Source organism: Panicum virgatum, chromosome 5K (genome assembly GCF_016808335.1).
Source record: "Panicum virgatum strain AP13 chromosome 5K, P.virgatum_v5, whole genome shotgun sequence".
In the NCBI taxonomy this organism is placed as follows: domain Eukaryota; kingdom Viridiplantae; phylum Streptophyta; class Magnoliopsida; order Poales; family Poaceae; genus Panicum; species Panicum virgatum.
In genome coordinates this window covers 59,897,764-59,915,031 of record NC_053140.1, presented here as the reverse complement: position 1 = coordinate 59,915,031, position 17,268 = coordinate 59,897,764, and the positions used below count along the sequence as shown (strand labels likewise).

Genomic DNA, 17,268 nt, shown 5'->3' with positions numbered 1-17,268 from the left:
TGGGCGACGGCCGAGGAAGCTTGGCGGGGTCTCGACAAGGTCTCACGCGTGAGGAATCGGCGCGGCAAGCAGTGCCTGCGGCGGATTTGTCTGCGGGGGCGGCTTGGTTCCAGAGCAGAGCATGGCGGGCGATAGCGCTCCGCGGCTGGGCCGTGCAGCGCGCGGCGGCGATGGCATCTGGATGGATGGTGCGTGGCGGCCCCTGCTCCGCCGTGCCACCGTCTCGAGTCCGAGCGGAGGGAGTGGCGAGCCAGGGTGTCGAGACCGCCGTGAGAGGAGGAGCTGGCCGAGGCAGAGCATGATGGCGGACGCGAGCGAGAGCTTGGCGAAGGCCCAGAGCCCCCGGGGCACCTGCAGCAGCGCGTGACATAGAGCGGCTGCGCGACGGCGATGGCCCAGGACGTGACTTCGTATGCCGTGGCGGCCCGCATAGCCCCCAGCCGAGGACACCGACCAAGAGCGCGAGCATGGCGACATGCGCGGCACCTCTGGCGCTGCCGCCGCCAGCGCAATGAGCGGCAACGCCCAGAGCCCCCGCGCGCTCTCCTCCCGATGCCGGCGGTGAGAGAGAGGTGAAAGAGATGAGGAGGACGTAGATACAGAAGACGATAAAGGTTTTTTTTGCATATATTCATGCCCCTTGAAGGGTTATGGATCTAAGTGGCACAACTTGATAAGTTTAGGGTGACAGAATTTGATTTTGCGAGTTCGTGGACCTAAGTGACACCTCAGGACAAGCTTGAGGGCCGCTGGTGTATTTAACTCAAAATTTAAGATAAGGGAGTGCCAGACATCATGATAGACCTGTTAGAGTAGGAGCTGTATAAAATAAGATCAGAACTTGTACTCCGAGTAGAAGTAGAAGTAGGAGTAGGAGTAGGACTCTGTCAATCCAACAGTCCGACTAGGACTAGGACCAGGACTAGGATTCTATCAATCCAGCCGGACTATATATATGAAAGCCTGGACCTGGAGACCCTAGCTTCAACCAGCAGCAGCCTGCTTCATTCTTCCTCCCTGCGCCCGGAGTGTTACGTTCTTCCAACACTTGGTGGCCGTCTCAGCCGAGGAGAACGATGAGCCGCCCAAGGCGGCGAAGAAGAAAGAGCTGATCGGGGCAGCACCCTGCGTCTCCTAGCCGCCTGCCGTGGCGGAGCGGTACGAGCCCCTCGAGAAGCTGGGCGAGGGCATGTTCGGCGACGTCTAAAAAGCCCGGGACCGCGTCGGCGGCAGGCGCCTCGTCGCCGTGAAGCGCCTGAGCGGCAGGACCGACGAGCGCTTCGTGGAGACGAGCCTGCGCTACTTCGCCCGGGAGGCCATGTCCCTGGGAGCCTGCCGCGGCCACCCCTCCATCGTCAAGCTCATGGCCACGCACGCCGACAGCGCCCGCAGCGACGGCGACTGCTTCCTCGAATCCTCGTCACCAAGTACGCCGGCCCGCTGAACCTGCACCAATACATGAGGCTCCGCTCCGCCCAGTCGGGCACCAGGGCCAGCAGGGACGGCTCCGCGCCGCTGGCGTCACCGAGCCCGTACCGCACGCCGGAGATCTTCCTCGGCTTCGAGGACTACTGTAACACCCGGATACTCCGGGCATGGAGTTTCTAATTCCCATAATTTAGACATCTGGGTCCCACAAATATATTAAACACACTCTCTCCCTCACAGCTCACTCTCCCTCACGTTCACTCTCTCCCTTTCACTCCCTCATGAACTCTCCCTCTCCCTCACAAGCTCTCCCCCTCCATGAGGCCCTAGGGTGCAAATCCCCCATCTAAACTTGATTTCAAGGCTGAGGAAACTTCAATCGGCGTGGATAATCTTACTCCCCACGAGCTCATTCCAAGAGAACCTTGGATTTCAAATTCTTCGAGCAAGAAAAGCTCATCTTAGGTATTCAACTTGTGCCGCCCCGATCTATATTTCTAGGAGGTTCTAAGTGATTTTTTTGGGTCAATCATCTCCCTATGAACTATTCTATTAGGTCCTTAAAGGGTTTCAAATTTTGTGGGTTGGTTTTGCCAAGATCAAGATTTCAGTTTTTGGGGCGAAAATGGTGTGAAGCCCGGAGACTCCGGGTATAAGCCCGGATACTCTGGATTTGGAACACTCCGGGGGAAACTCAGGGTATAAGCCTGGATACTCCGGGTTTGGAACACTCCGGGGGAAACTCCGAGTATAGGCCCGGAAACTCCGGACTTGGGAGTCCGGATACTCCGGGTATTCATCCGGATACTCTGGATTTTTGGAGAATGTTTTGGGCTAGGGAGTGCAATTTTTGTGTAAATTACTAGTAGTTGCATCTAGTCATTGGCTATTTTAAGGTTGCAACACATTTATGCATTTCTCATGGCAATTGCATACGTGTAGAAACCGCAGCCGAGGAGGTCGTGTACGAGGTGGTTGCGGAGCCACCGGAGCCGCTGGAGCAGGCCCAGCAGGAGGAGAGGCGTGAGAACCCGGCCCAAGGCCCAGTTCACCCTAGTACCCAGCAGCAACCCGAAGGCAAGCCCCAGTGCACATTCTACTATTTTAAATTATGTCACCTATATATGTCTCTAATAATTGTGCATTAGGTTTAGGAATTGTTTGAAACTTTAGCTGCATGATCCCTAGGTTTTCCTGGGTCTTATACTAGTATGAATAGGTCGTTAGCACTGCTATGCTTAATAGGCCTCGATAGAAGTCGAGTGATAATTCTGTCGCTCGCGAGATATAAGGTGTTTTTATATTTCAGTATATGAATTATTATATTCAAGATGGAAGGTATGGGATGGGAGACCGGATGGGGGAAGGTGTAGCCCCATCTGTGTCAATTAAGGACCGTTCCGTTGTCGGCTGTGCTGATCGGGGATTGAATTGTACAAGCCGCATGCCGGGAGTAGGAGGTAGTCGAAATCGGGAAGCCGAGTACTGCTTTGCTTCGAAAGTACAAGAACCCGCACCCAACTCCTGGGGCGAGTCGAGTAGTCGCGGAGAATTGGGATGCATATGTTTACTTTTGGTGGTCTCACGTTGAGCTCGACTGACCATATGTCGTTGGGCTGGTTCCTATAGTTCGAGGCGGTGAGGGGAAATGTTGGTGCATGGGGTCCGACGGGGGTTTTGCGTGCCGTGTTGGTTAGTTCCACCTTGCAATGTTAAATCGGATCGATTCGCCGTGTCTCGCGGTCATGAGAGCCTTGATCTCTTGGTCACATCGTAGCAAAAAAATGAATTAAAAGAGATGATATGCGGGCTGATATTATCTAATTATTGATTTGTTAACCATGATTGCTGTAGATTTACAAATCATAGAGGATTAGTAAATTGATTACTTTATATTGAAGCTAAAACATAGAAGAATAAGGACACATCTGTAATTGCTTCTTTTCCGCAAAACCAACCACTAGCCAAAAGCTTGCATGTTTAGAATATGTGGGCTAAGTATACCCAATAAACGGATAAGTCTTGCTGAGTATTAGTATACTCAGGGTTTGTTACCACAATTCTTTCAGAACACTCAGACGTTGACTTTTGCCCCTGCTGTGTCAAGTTCATCCATCGGGATGTAGAGGGGTGGAAGGTAGTGGAGCGAGACCCTTAGGTTAGGGGATTGTCGGGTTGTACACTTGAGGGCAGAGTGTTCAGCCTTTTTGTTTTGCGCAGACCGGTCTGACCGGTGGTGTCGGCAGGGTAGTGCCGACCGGTCCAACCGGTTGGGTGTACCGGTCTGACCGGTCATGGTTAATCAGGGCTTTTGCAGGCTAGTGTAGTTGGGATCTAGTCTATTCGAACTTCAGTACATCGGTTGTAAAGTTTGTAAATTATGCAACTCTTGTAAATTATGTGTATATTTGAACTCGGATTGTAAAATCTAATGTTTTGTACTCATATAGTGTATGTATTTTTAAGTATTATGTTGTACTCGTACCATCTGCGCTCACCTTCGTGTGAGACTACCGGTGATGTTTCGATCGGACCGTCGGTTGAGAAAGGATCGCCAAATTAAGCCTTTAAGCTAATACGCCTGATGTGTTCAAATGACGGCCATTACGCTTAATTAGAGTTTTAATTTGATAGTTCCGTCACAACTACGACGGCCGGGTCGACACGTGGGCGCTCGGCTGCATCATGGCAGAGCTCATCGCCGGCGACGGCAAGCCTTTGTTCGGCGCCGACCTGGACGCGAGGTCTTCGAGAAGATGCAGCGCGCGGTCGGGACACAGGGCATCCTCGAGTGGCAGGGGCTGCAGAGGCTGGCGACACGCGATCTGGCGGCCGAGCTGCGGGACAAGGGCTGCGCCACCTACGCCGGCTGCCTGCGGGAGGTGTTCCCGGAGGAGATGCTCTCGGAGGCCGGCTTCGAGGTTCTCAGCGGCCTGCTCGACGCAAACCCGGAGCGCAGGCTCACCGCCAAGGCCGCGCTCCGGAAACCATGGTTCCGGCGCTTTAGCTTGGCTGGATTCTGCTTCGTGCCGTGACCACACGTCGGTCCTTGCGTTTCTAGTGCTAACTAGATATGTATCCACGTATTCTTTTAATCTGTTGGTTATAAGCTAAGCTATATTAGTTGACAGTTTCTTTTCGTTAGTGATCAAGTCGAATTACGTAATATAAGCGACCTACTCAGGCCCCGTTTGGGAGGGCTTCACCGCCGGCTTCAGGTGAAGCCCTCCCAAATGTTTGTTTTGGGACCGGCTTCACGTGTGAAGCTGGTCCTGAAGCCATCAGCGGCTTACACAGGCAAAATGAAACCATGAAATCGTGGCTTCACGCGGCTTACACATCAATCTAACAAGTGAAGCTGTTTTGCCAAATATTTTCTAAAACGGCTCCAACTCCACCAGAAAAGCCGCTCCATCTGAAGAGCCAGAGCCGGAGCTGTTTTTGGAAGAGCCGGAGCCCTGCCAAACACACCCTCAGAGTACATTGCTCTAGTCCTAGTTTAATACAACTCCTACTCTAACAAGACTGACACCTGCGATCCCAGCAACTGTAGTACATTGAAATGTTTAGTAAGTACCTTCAAAGATTTTTTTTAAAAAAAGTAAGCTTATGCTGGAATTTAACAATTATGGTGCAGCATCATCCGTTGATTCGTATAGAAAAATGCACGACGTCGCACATGATAAAAAACGTAGAATCAAACCATGACTAAACATGTAGTATATTATATATTTATATAGGTTAAATGTTCCACCACTGGACATCGGTTAATTGATAGTCTGCAAAATATGCTACCATGTTTCTGGCATGTCCTCTACATAATGCTCTAAAAGGAGATCAAGTCGCTCCTCTTTTGCTATATATCAGAGCATGTCAGCTACGCAGCTACTACGGCTGCATTCGTACAATATTACTTGTTCCCTCCAAAATCCAAATGGAAACACCCAGCAAGGTCTAGTAGAGGCGTTTCCGGCAGTCAGGAGCACCACAGTGGCAAGGCAGCTTCACAATTTCTCCATCAGGCCCAACGACACTGTCCAAGCGATAACCATAGTCATAGGATAGCTCCTGAAAAGCACATGGAAGTCAGTACTTCTATTTTTTAAATGGAATTTGAAGTTTTTTTATTAAAGGAAAGTCAAATCCATTTCACCTGAAGAGGAAGTATAGTGTCAGCAGCAAAAAGCATTACTTTTGCCAGCTTAACGTCATTGTGCGAGCTCAAGACGCATTGGACAAAAAGGTTAGGTTGGCAACTGTGGTTTATGAACCTTGCGAAATTGCCAATAGAACTGGCATCTATGCAGTACTCTGGCGCAGGCGGTGCCTCTGAATCATTCTCAGGATGGAGGTTGGGCAGGTGCATTTCAGAGCCAGCTCTTTTCTGCAAGAACAGTATACATAAGCTATCAGGAACTAGTGCCCAGAAAGGATCTGATGATATTTTAGCACACCTTAACATTAAACATCTATTATACAGTAATAAATATTCCTAGCCCTAGAAATTCTTAGAGCTGGAGCTCCTGGCACATCAAAGTGTTCATTTAAGCAACTAAATATTATTTTAGAGAAAATTGTATGTTTAGACCACTTTATTTTATTCTAAAAACTCTACAGCCTGCACGAATCTCCCTAGTTGGAAGCTTTGACAATCAGGCACATAACACAAGACAATATTTCATATTACTGTACATGATAAAACCATTAATTACCTCCCTTCCATCCAAACCCTTCATGGTTTGAAGACAGTCGATGTCAAAACAATAGTTGTTCTGCAAACCATCCAAATCATCAGTCCTCCTCAACACCCCAGTGTACTCACAGATGGGAGCCCCAGGGAGGATAGTGTCCCAAGTCCTGACACCCCAACCTTTTGAAGCTGTCTTGAAGACCTGCATAATTAAACTTATTAGATCAAGTACATTGGTAAACAAGCGACTACAGCTAGATATGTCAGTATCAATCACAACGGAAGAATACTTTGCATTATCATGGATAAAAAATTAAAACTTTACTAATTTGTCTTACCGTATTATAGATTTACATTTAAAAGCACGCCTACATACAACAACAAAGAAGTACTTGTTGAAGACCTTGATATCCTACACAGTAACAGAGGCTGGTGGGGATAATAAGAAAAAGGGACACTTCATATAGGACCCATTCATACAACTTAATTACACAAAAGTGATCTGAACAGTGAGCACTGACCCAAATGATTTAAGCCCTTTGATCTCCTAGTTGTAAAGGAGTGCAAATGGGGACTGCAAAGGGAAATACCAACCTCTAGGCGATACTGCAATCCTTGTTGAGATGTTCTGTTCACACAGTTGTGGTTGCAGCTGCAGTTAGCCCCACATTCAAATACAACTGCTTTGGGCTCCACCAACCTAATAATTAGCCAAGATTTAAAACAGCTCAGCTGAAAATGCTTATACAAGAAACATATATGCTGCTTATATGACGTTCAAGACACATTCAACTTCCCTTAATGTAAAATTGCACAGATAAGTACTGATTTTAGTATAAAGAAAATATCATGCTCACAAGAGTATATTGGTGAACATATACACAAATTCAATCCCGCCCCTCGTATCCAATCTAAGCGGCCCATGTTGGAATTGACACCTCTCACTTGGGCCGTTCAGAACAGATCCGAGGTGCTGATATTGAATTTGTGCATATGCACACCAATATGCTCTTGTATATGCACACCAATATACTCTTGTATATCGGACACTTCCTCTTAGTTGGAGCATTCTAACCACAAACTTACCTGCCAATATTCTTATATGATACGTAAGGAAGATCAGAACCATTGCGCTGAGCACATAAACAGTTTTTGTTGCTAGCACAATCTCCTTCACAATCACAGCCAATAATATTAGACGGGATCTTGATGCCCTTTGCAATTTTTAGAGACTTCAGGTACGTGAAACCTAAATTGTTGCCAAAAGTAACACATTAATTAGTCACTAATTATTACTACATAATATGGAAAGGCAACGGGAACAGAGACTAAAAATAACAGTAGAACATAGAAGATCTGTAAGAAGTAACTATATATTAATCAACATCCGTCGATGATGAAATTCTCATAGAAACGAGAAGCATTGGGCACTGCATTTGGGAAATCAAGTTACGATTAAGTTCAGAGATTCCATTTAGCATTTTATTGCATCATGATTATCTTGTTTCGTAGTACACTCTCAGCTATTCTTGTTTGGCACTTCGGCTAACTGCTGTTTGAAGTGTAAACCAAACTGCAAATGGAGGTGTTGTTTTATTCTCCTCCAACAGTTACAAATAAGTGTTTGCGCATAGACATTGTTCCTAAAATAAAACTTTGACAACTAATTTTTATTCTCATAAATGCATGAAACATAGCAACGTATAATATTATGAAATGCATTTTAATACAGACGCTCAACAACAACATAGCCTTTTGTCCCAAGCAAGTTGGGGTAGGCTCAACAAATAAAAGTAAATTGTAATCAAAGTCTAGAATGATTGACTGCACGCAAGTACGCAACTCACATCACTTACTTGAACCAAAGGAGTAGTTAACATGAAAAGGTTTAATCCAAGTTGTGAAACCGCTAGTTTTCTCTAAGATGCTTTTCCATAATAAATTATCAGCTCTAAAAATTTAAAACACACCACATAAACACAAACTAACCCTAAAACACAGCCATTTGACGTATTCCAGGATGTTGCTTATTTCAATCTTCATAATCATGCTGCGCAACTGTTCTAGTTTAAAGGAACAATGCATAAGAGGTGTCCAACAACAAAATTATGAAACGGAAAATTGATATTTGAGCATACCAGAAGGGGGAACAGGCGGGTCATCAACTAAGTTAGTAGCAGGAATTGGAAGATTTTCTTGCCCTCCAGAAATGTCGTCACAAACCAAACTACCAAAGTAAAATGCAACATATGATTAGTGCCATTCATTAGATGAAGCATAACCAGTATATCCCTAAGATGATAAAGCAATGCATGCATATAACCCATGCATGAAAAAAATTACCACTATCATCAATGTTCTTAAAGATCTGTCTTGTAAGAAGAATCTTTAAAGATAGATTGGGTAGGAATTGTATTTTGGTATAAATCATATATCATCTCTAGTAGACTGCCATGATTTCCAAGTCACGTTGTACCATAAACTATATGTGTTTGACCTCCGGGATGAGGGAATACGGCCAAAATTGTGTCTCACTATTCTAACCTTTTACGCAGTATGAGCTACTTTATGAAACAGCATATAACCCACGCATGAAAAAAAATAATTGTGAACGGAAAAGTAGGAATTCAAGGAATTTGGATCATTTACCCAGGTAATTCAGAAATAGTTGTGGGCGCTTCAGCTCGAGTAAATCGCACCTAGATGTATGTGATAAGGCACAATAAGTTATGCAAAGAACACATAATATTTTTTGAATGCCAAAAAAACATACACCAGCATATAAGAAACTGCAGAATAAGTTTGATGAATCAATCAAATTCAGCACAATCAGGTGACAGTATTAATAGTACAACATCACAACTACACACTTCTGAAAGAGAATGCTACCAACAATAACTGTCAGAGTGCGAGCGTCTGAGATTGTAGTCGTGGTGGACGGGCGGCCGGGGACTCGGCTCCCGGCGGCGGCGAGGGCGCGACGCGGCGTCGAGCGAGCGTGCGGCACGAGCATGAGGCGAGATGCAAGCACAGGCAAGAGAGACGCAAGCGCCAAGAGATCAGAATGATCTCTAGCGTAACTTCCTTACTTCACGAATACAGTAGTTATAGTTTCGATTACACAACTGAAACACACGATCAGTTCAAACACACACGCAAACACACACGTTCCTAACTTCTTCAGCCACGTTTCCTGCGCTCGTACACGCGGCCGACCATAACAATAACAATTAGCACGTATTTAGCCATCCATCTAGCAATCCTCAGATTGTTTTTTTCATTTCTTCTCTACACAATTAACACGATGTAGCATAAAAAATAGAGAAGTCCAACAGTCTAAGGAATAACAAGACAGTGGGTGCCATCAGCACAGCATAACAAATATAGCTTGTTCACTTTGTGCAGTCATACCTCAGAAGTTGTCAATGATGGCTGACCCTCAAGCCGCTTCAATTTATACTTGAAAACAACATGACCTTGCAGTCCGTTCTGCACCCAGTCATCTACAACCTACATTATATTGATATGAAATAAACAAACAGAAAAAAAAGTCAGATAGAATGTGATAGAACCAGAGTCAGATAGAATGTGATAGAACCAGATACTAGCGAAGCTATTTCAGAAAAAAAAAAGTCAGATAGAATGTGATAGAACCAGATACTGGCGAAGCTATTTCTGTTGTGTTCCCACGGAACACAATCTAAATAATTATTTAGCCAAATCACAAGACTAAGATGAGATCCCGTCTACATTATTCGTAAGTTCAGAAGTTCAAATACCTTGTAAAGTCCATCATAGGTGTAAACTTTACCAGTATAGCTAGTCTTTGATGAATGACCCCGAATAACTCGGATAGGATTACCATTATCCCTGCTATTCTGCGACAGTAAAAGAAAAATAGGGTCAATAAATACTAAACAGTTATCAAGAACTTAGCATTTTAAAAAAATGATAAAAAAGAACCACTAAAACAAACCTTCAACGCTAAATTTCCACGTTTCAACTGTTGAGACTGAATTTGGCGATGGTTACCAAGTAAATCATTTCCTCCTTGACCCGTATAAATAATTTCATCAGCCTTATCAAGATCATCTTCATATATCCCAGACATTACGATACATGTGGCCAGTGGGAAAGTTAAGTTCTCATACCCCTTCTGCGTAATTAAATTCAAAATGTGTTAGTTGAGATACATAACGACTCTTCCAGTATCAACTTCTACTTCGATTTGGAAGCAGGAAATGGCACAACAGGTGACTTGCTCAACTAGTAAAAAATAATTAAAAAAACTCGATGTGCGGGGATATGACGGCCCCAAGCTTTCTCATGCGGGTCGAGAAAACACCCGAACCCCTACCCCACCCTTACACAGGGGTGTCGTAGCCCATACCGTAACCCGTGTGAGAGCGGGCCGAGACCACTTCCATGTGCTTTGGCGAATGGCGAGTAGGCAAGCTAGGGGAGTTTTTTTAACCTCAGCATGAAATTCGCTCCCACGGGGAGTTGAACCCAGGACCTGAGGAGTGCTACTAGAGCCACCTAACTGATCCGGCTAAGGACCCATTCACTAGTAAAAAATAAGGGAAATAGCTACCTGATGCATCTCCAATAGTCCCCTGTTCCCAAATAAATTGGGAAAGATGTGCACCAGCAGTCCTGAAGATCTCTCTCTTTCCCCAATAATTATTGGTTTGCCCAATATCTCTCCCAATCCGGTAGTTGTATGGGGATGAGGATATTGGGGAACTGGTTTTTTTATGGACAGACAGAAATCGCCCTTCCCTGATTTCATGATGAAAACAAAGCAACATGTAGTGTTTAAGCATCGTTTACATCCAGAAATGACAAACCGACAACAGGGCCCCGCACCCGTGAGCCAACAGACTGACGAGTGGAGCTACTACTGTAGAATAATAGGATTGGTGTATAATGGATTGTATTGCATTGAGACCTCGGCCGGTATATATAAGAGTACAAGACTTGGGGTGCAAGACAACCCCACCGAATATGTATGGCAGTCCGGATACAATATATAAACTACCAAATATACTCTACATCCCCCCGCAGTCACAGCGGGAGCACTACAGACGGTGAGACTGGAGGAGAAGCCGAAGGTAGGAACTGACGGACTGACATCCCCCCGCAGTTGTAGCGTCGGCGCAATGCGGATGCTGTGACTGGAGAGAACCGGCGAGAAACTCATGCGGATGGTAGCCCTTTGTGCCGATGTCGAAGAAGCCGAACTGGAGCAAGTAGCCGTGGTCGAGGAAGTCGTGCGTAGGGTAGCCGTGGTCAATGGTGAGCTGTCGAGGTCGCCGATGGTAAGGAGCCGCACAGGAATCCACGGGCGCATGAGGAAGCGCCATGGTGGAGGCGTAACGGAGACGACGCCGGAGATGAAGACGGCGACGCGTCGAGGCAGTCGAAGAGAGTCGATGCCGCAGTCGACGCAGACACGCCATCGAGCGACACATTCCCGGGTTTGCCAGACCCGTGAATGCATCGGGGGCGATGGCACGCACCGGTGTTGTCAAGACCGGACATGCGAGGGAGAGTGCACCACCAAGACGCCGTTGTCTGAGGGACCAGCAGAGAAGGCCTCCACGACGATCGCAGGCGCAGAAGAACGGCGAGGAAGAAGATGCCGATGCAGCCCGCAGTTGCTGGAGTAGACGAAGGGGTAGAAGTGGACGGCGACGATGGCGACGAGATGGTGCTGGACGAAGCGACGAGGTAACCCCGGATGATCTGGCGCAAGGCCTGATGAATCGGAGGACGCGGCGGCGGAGCTCGAAGAAGGCGACGAAGAACTCGAACAGCTCGGTGAAGACCATGTGCGCGCAAGGCGCGCACTGACGTAGTCGTAGACGATGTCGAAGATGCGGTCGAAGTGGCCGGCGTGGACGAAGTCGAGGACGTAGTCGGCGGCGGTGAAGATGCAACGACGAGTAACACCACGGACGGTACCGCTGCTGCCCGAAGAGGCGAAGCAGCAACCACCCTCCATACTCGGGGAAGAGGCGCGCAATACAATGACGGACGTCACGGGAGCCAGGTGGATCGCGCACGTCGGCTGATCAGACCGAATATGTGCGAGGCGAGACGACGATGGGTGAAGTCGGTGGAGGCGTCCCGATCGGTGGAGGCGACGACGAGCCGGCGAAGATCGACGTGCGGACGAGGCGACGAGGTGGGCGGCACAAATGGGCGTCCCCTAGGGCACCGTCCATGTCGCTATGCCGCACAGTCGAAGACGAAGAAGAGGCCGGTGAAGCCGATGCTGATGTCGAAGTAGAGGCGTGCGGTCGACGTGCGGTGGGCGACTCAATCTCGAGCAGTGCTCGAGTAAAAAACAGAGGAATTACTAAAAAAACAAATCAGCAGCAGCTTCTCGTGTAGAACTGTCGGGGTGCGCTTAGCACCTCACCCACCTCATCTTTTCTCCTCTCGGCACAACACGCCAGCACAGTCATCTTGTGCGCGCACGTGAGAGAGAGAACAGAGGGGAGGGGGGCGGGCACCTGCGGTCGAGACGGAGGGGAAGGGCGCCATGGAGGAGTCGGCGCCGGCAGCGGATCCCCGCCAGGGCGGAGTCGCCGTAAGGCGGCGGATCCCGCCTGGAGAAAGGGAGTTCCCCAGGCCCTGGGGAGGAGGAGCATGGCCAGCCACGGCCGCGGTTGCCGACAGGCCAAGGCCCGGCGGAGTGGAGGCAGCTTGGCGCACGGCGTGGAGTGGAGGGGTAGATGGATGGGGCGGAGCGGGTTCGCCGTCGTTGGAGGAGACCGGCGCGGATCCACTGAAGGAGGCGGGAGCGACGGAGCCAGCTCGCCGGCGGCGACACCTAGAAGACCAGCAGATCCTCGATCTGCCGTGGAGGGGGTGGAGGGCGCGCGCCCCGGCGGAGATCGACATCTCGCCGGGGGGGCGCTAGGGGACCGTCGCGGGGGCTTGTTGGTGCCGAGCCAGGGACGGCCGGCGGCGCCTGGAGGACGAGGGCGCCGGGGAGCAGCAGAAAACTAGGGTTTGAGGCCTAGGGTTAGAACCCAAACTCGTGATACCATATAGAATAATAGGATTGGTGTATAATGGATTGTATTGCATTGAGACCTCGGCCGGTATATATAAGAGTACAAAACTTGGGGTGCAAGGCAAACCCACCGGATATGTATGGCAGTCCGGATACAATATCTAAACTACCAAATATACTCTAACAACTACCCGTGAGCCAACCATCGCGGGTACTGGGGAACCGTAAAAGCACTACCCCCCCCCCCTAACCCATGAAAGAGTTATAGGATACCCAATAACAACTTCATAACTTTTCAGGGAATGTTTATTGGTGGCTGCTGGAGATGCTTTACACTAACATACTCCCTCTGTCCTTGAATGTAAGGCATTGGAGGGTTTAAAATTTGTCCCCAAATGTAAGTCATCCTAGGTGCTTTGAACAAAAAAGGCATGCTAATCTCTTTGATTTTGGTGCTAGTTTTGTAAAGAAATCGTGGTGGGCCAGAGGAGTAAAAAAGGCATGCTAATCTCCTTGGTTTTAGTGCGGGCAGCATAAAAAGACATATTAATGAGGGGTACATGCATCTTTTCTCTACCTCTGTCGTGGGGTTTCTAGGGGTACCCACAGCCGGGTGGCGGAGCGCACCCGCCTATTCCCTTGTGAAGGAGTACTCGGGGAAGTACTAGGCGATGGGGCTGAATCTATGCTGAGACAAGGACTCAAGAACACACGATTTAGAGTGGTTCGGGCCGCCGGAGCGTAATACCCTACGTCCACTGGGAGATGTTTTGTTCTTGGTGGTGTGTATGAACCTATCATCTGCTGGCCTTGGCACTCACCCAGCCTGAGGTCTTCTAGCGGCGCCCCCTCCTTTTATAGATCAAGGGGGAGCGGATACATTGGACGTTGGGCCCCGACAAGTGGGCCCAACGTGCTGTGCAGCATACTGCGCGGAGTACTTAAAAGACAACAGTGGTTACGAATCTTTTCCTCCGATATGCGTACTGCTGCTCTTCTGACCCAGGGGGGTCTTTCCTTGTCCCATCAGCTAGGTGCCCGTTGGAGTAGCGTAGCTTGCGGCGTGGCCTGCTGAGGCTATTATGTAGGCGTCATAATGGGCGAAACCGAGCCGTCGTATCCATCTGCTATGGCAGACTGGCAGGCGCGGCGTGGGCGGCGCCGGCGGCTCCACTACCTTGGTAATACGCGATCAATAGTGCCTCCTGGTCAAAAAATCGTCTCGGCTTCCACTGCATCAATGCGGGCGTCCACCTACCACAATAAATGCAGTGGTGGGTGAGGCTTAGTATGGAGACCAAGCGCCCTTGTATACGTGTCCGCGCCGGACCACCCAGAGGTAGGGCGTCGACTTCTTCCCTTAGCGAGGGGTCCGGTTACCATACAAGAGGTCCGGGACCCTATGAGGGGTTCGGGACTTCCGCGGGGGTCCGGCCCCCTTGTGGGGTCCGGAGCCCTGGCTGTTCGGGCTGAGCGCCTGCCTCTTCCGGGACACGCGTCGTTCCCGGACCTTTCCCAGTCGTGAGGCAGGTCCGGAACCGTTGCCGAGGGATCAGGACTCCGGACCACAGGGGTCCGGCTGTTTGGACGTAGTCAAGGATAACTACAAGGCCCTTGCCTAGACACAGCAAGAGGGGGTACCCCAGTCCTGGGGTACCGACAACCTCCATAATCTGTCTACGAAATCCTAGAATGCCCTACAATTGATGACGGAGGGAGTAAGCATGTTGGATCAAACAGTATTTGCAGCATCAAATAAACAGATCAGTTACAGGAAGAGATGTCTTGTGGCATGCTTAGAAGGGAGAGATTGCAGGAAGGATCAGAAAGAAAAAAATTCCCAAGTCCAAAAGTTGCACTTCAATTTTTCTATTATTATTTTTTAAAGAAGTTTTTTACAGAAACATTTGCTGAGTACCTTTCCTTGGTACTTCATTCCCATGTAGTCAATCCCATTAAGCCAATGGCTGTGGATGCCTAACACAACCATTTCTGCACGAGAATAAAATTGATCTCCAACATCAATCCCTGAAAATGAGAATAAAAAACATCACATTGCACATCCATAAAGTAAAATGCAAATATGCAACAAAAAAAACTCCATTGATCTCATGCGCCTCAAACTTCAGAATGCGTCTTTTCGTTCCTTGGAGGAATAAGAGACTAACCTGGTAGATGTCCTATCCTCTTCTCTGGATAAAGGACAGCATTGGTTTCTTGCATCTAGGATACAATAACAAGAGGCCAGAAAGTACAGCAAACTCAGACAGTGATCCAGCAAACTCTGGATAAATAGTACTGAGAAGAATGGTAAAGATCATATGGTACCTTCGTGATTGCCTTGAGGTCAGGCCGTTTTGATGGGCGTTTCTCTCTCTCCTCAACTTCAACCTCCTGTTTACCACCCTTCTGCGTTTATGGAGCAAATGAGCATATAAAATTTACCAATATGTGTCGTACTTCTAGCAAAATCAAACAAATATACAGGCAATTAAATAGATACAAGAGCGTGTGCTTCAAGGAATTCAAGATTGCACGAACATTCACACCTTTTTACTACCCTTTGTCTGACGTTTCAGGCCACCTTTAGCCTCAATTTCTAGTAGTGCAGCCTGCGCTCTTTTCTGCTCCTCCTACACATCAACATACATCAAATGTCAGTCGAAAACACGCACTAAACTGAACAAAACCCGTGTATTCAGGCACACGAGACTACCTGCACAAAGTGGAGGTAGTGACTGGTGAACGCCCTTAGTGTCTCCTTCACCCTCAGCTTGGCGCTCTTCCCAGTCCCCATCCCATCATCTTCCGCAGCAGCTGGAGCAGCACCAGCGCAAGAAATTGGCACCGCCGCAATCACCGGCACCGGCTTCCTCTCCCCAGGCTCAGCGTTGGAGGCCCTCCTGCCCGGGCTCTTAGCACCCTGCGCCGCCGCCTGCTCCAGCTTCTCCTCGTCCCTCTTCCTCTTGCCACGGCCGCGGCCGCTGGGCGGCTTGGGCGGCTCCTGCTCCGCGTAGCTGGGCCGGACCGGCCTGTTAAGGCAGCGAGCGCTGCGGCGCAGCGCAAGCGCCGCCAACGGCGCGGGTGGCGGCGGCGGCGGCGGCAGGGGAGTGGCGTCGATGAATGTTGGATCCGGCACCGGCGCCACCTCCATCACAGCCACCGAATCCATCGTCGCCATCCACCGGACGCCACGAACTTCACCGATTCAAAACCCCAACGAGACCCCGAGAAAAAAAAAGTTAGGAAAACAGGGGAACAGAAAACCCCATTTCCTGACGGGCGATGAATGAGGCCGACTTCACACCACACCCAGATCGCGGCATCGAAGGCAGGAAGAGAGGGGGGAGGAGCTCACCCTTCCGGTGCCGCCGGAGAGGACGATGCGGCAAGTGCCCCTGCGCTCCGTGATAGCGGGAGTGGCGGCAGGCGGAGGGAAGGGGGGAGGGCTGAGGAGAGGGAAGCGTCCAGAACACTGCACTGCAAAATAGGACGCCAGGGAGGGAGTGGGAAGATGACAGTAATGCCCCTGGGTGTTGCTGCGTATTTACTCTCGCGGCCACGGGTGCTGGCTGCTTGTTGGGGCAGCGTTTTGCCCGGGCGAGTTTGAATTTTGGACGAGGCGCACATTGGGCGGCTGAGGATTGCCCGTTCGAATTGCAGGCACGCGCGTCGCCGTCCGATCGGGGTACGCGTCTTTGAACCCGATGCGTCAAAATCGCTGCGCCAGTAGGGCATGAGGATCACCAACGGCCAACGGGCAACGCGTTGGTGATTTTCTTCCGTACCATTCCTACGGTATGAACGGGCAAACTAGGGGCTTTAGCTGGGGACTGGAGTTTCCACTATCATGCTTCATCAATTTCTAAGCAATACAGGTGTGCTGTGCTTTCAAATTTTGAATTCTGAAATGACTGTTTGAGTAAGAGCAGAATATAGTGTATGTTCAGCACAATAGTGTGTGATCTTTATATTTTATTAGCATATGTTTGGTTTGGGGACCAAGTGGGGTCCCATCCCACTATTTTAGGTTGGGTTCAACCCCATTTCGTGTTTGGTTAGATGGGTTAGGTCTCCTCAGCCACGCGCTACCCACCTCCGCGCGCTAGCCTCGCTGCACTTT

General features: G+C 49.1%; 1 protein-coding gene across 2 annotated transcripts; it reads right to left on the bottom strand.

The window, feature by feature from the left end:
- Positions 1–5,120: 5,120 nt before the first annotated feature.
- LOC120709139 (histone-lysine N-methyltransferase, H3 lysine-9 specific SUVH4-like) lies at positions 5,121–16,664 on the bottom strand. 2 transcript variants are annotated; one of them, XM_039994672.1, is made up of 16 exons: positions 16,504–16,664; positions 15,862–16,343; positions 15,695–15,778; positions 15,474–15,554; positions 15,314–15,368; positions 15,064–15,173; positions 10,095–10,274; positions 9,898–9,996; positions 9,530–9,628; positions 8,768–8,817; positions 8,257–8,345; positions 7,205–7,367; positions 6,713–6,818; positions 6,141–6,320; positions 5,582–5,812; positions 5,121–5,496 (listed from the first exon to the last, which is right to left on the bottom strand). In XM_039994672.1, the coding sequence occupies exons 2-16, from the start codon at positions 16,324–16,326 to the stop codon at positions 5,383–5,385; spliced, it is 2,106 nt and encodes a 701-aa protein (XP_039850606.1). In that variant the 5' UTR covers positions 16,327–16,343; positions 16,504–16,664; the 3' UTR covers positions 5,121–5,382. The 2 variants fall into 2 exon arrangements, with proteins under 2 accessions (XP_039850606.1, XP_039850607.1); XM_039994673.1 differs by having other exon boundaries at positions 15,474–15,551.
- Positions 16,665–17,268: the final 604 nt, after the last annotated feature.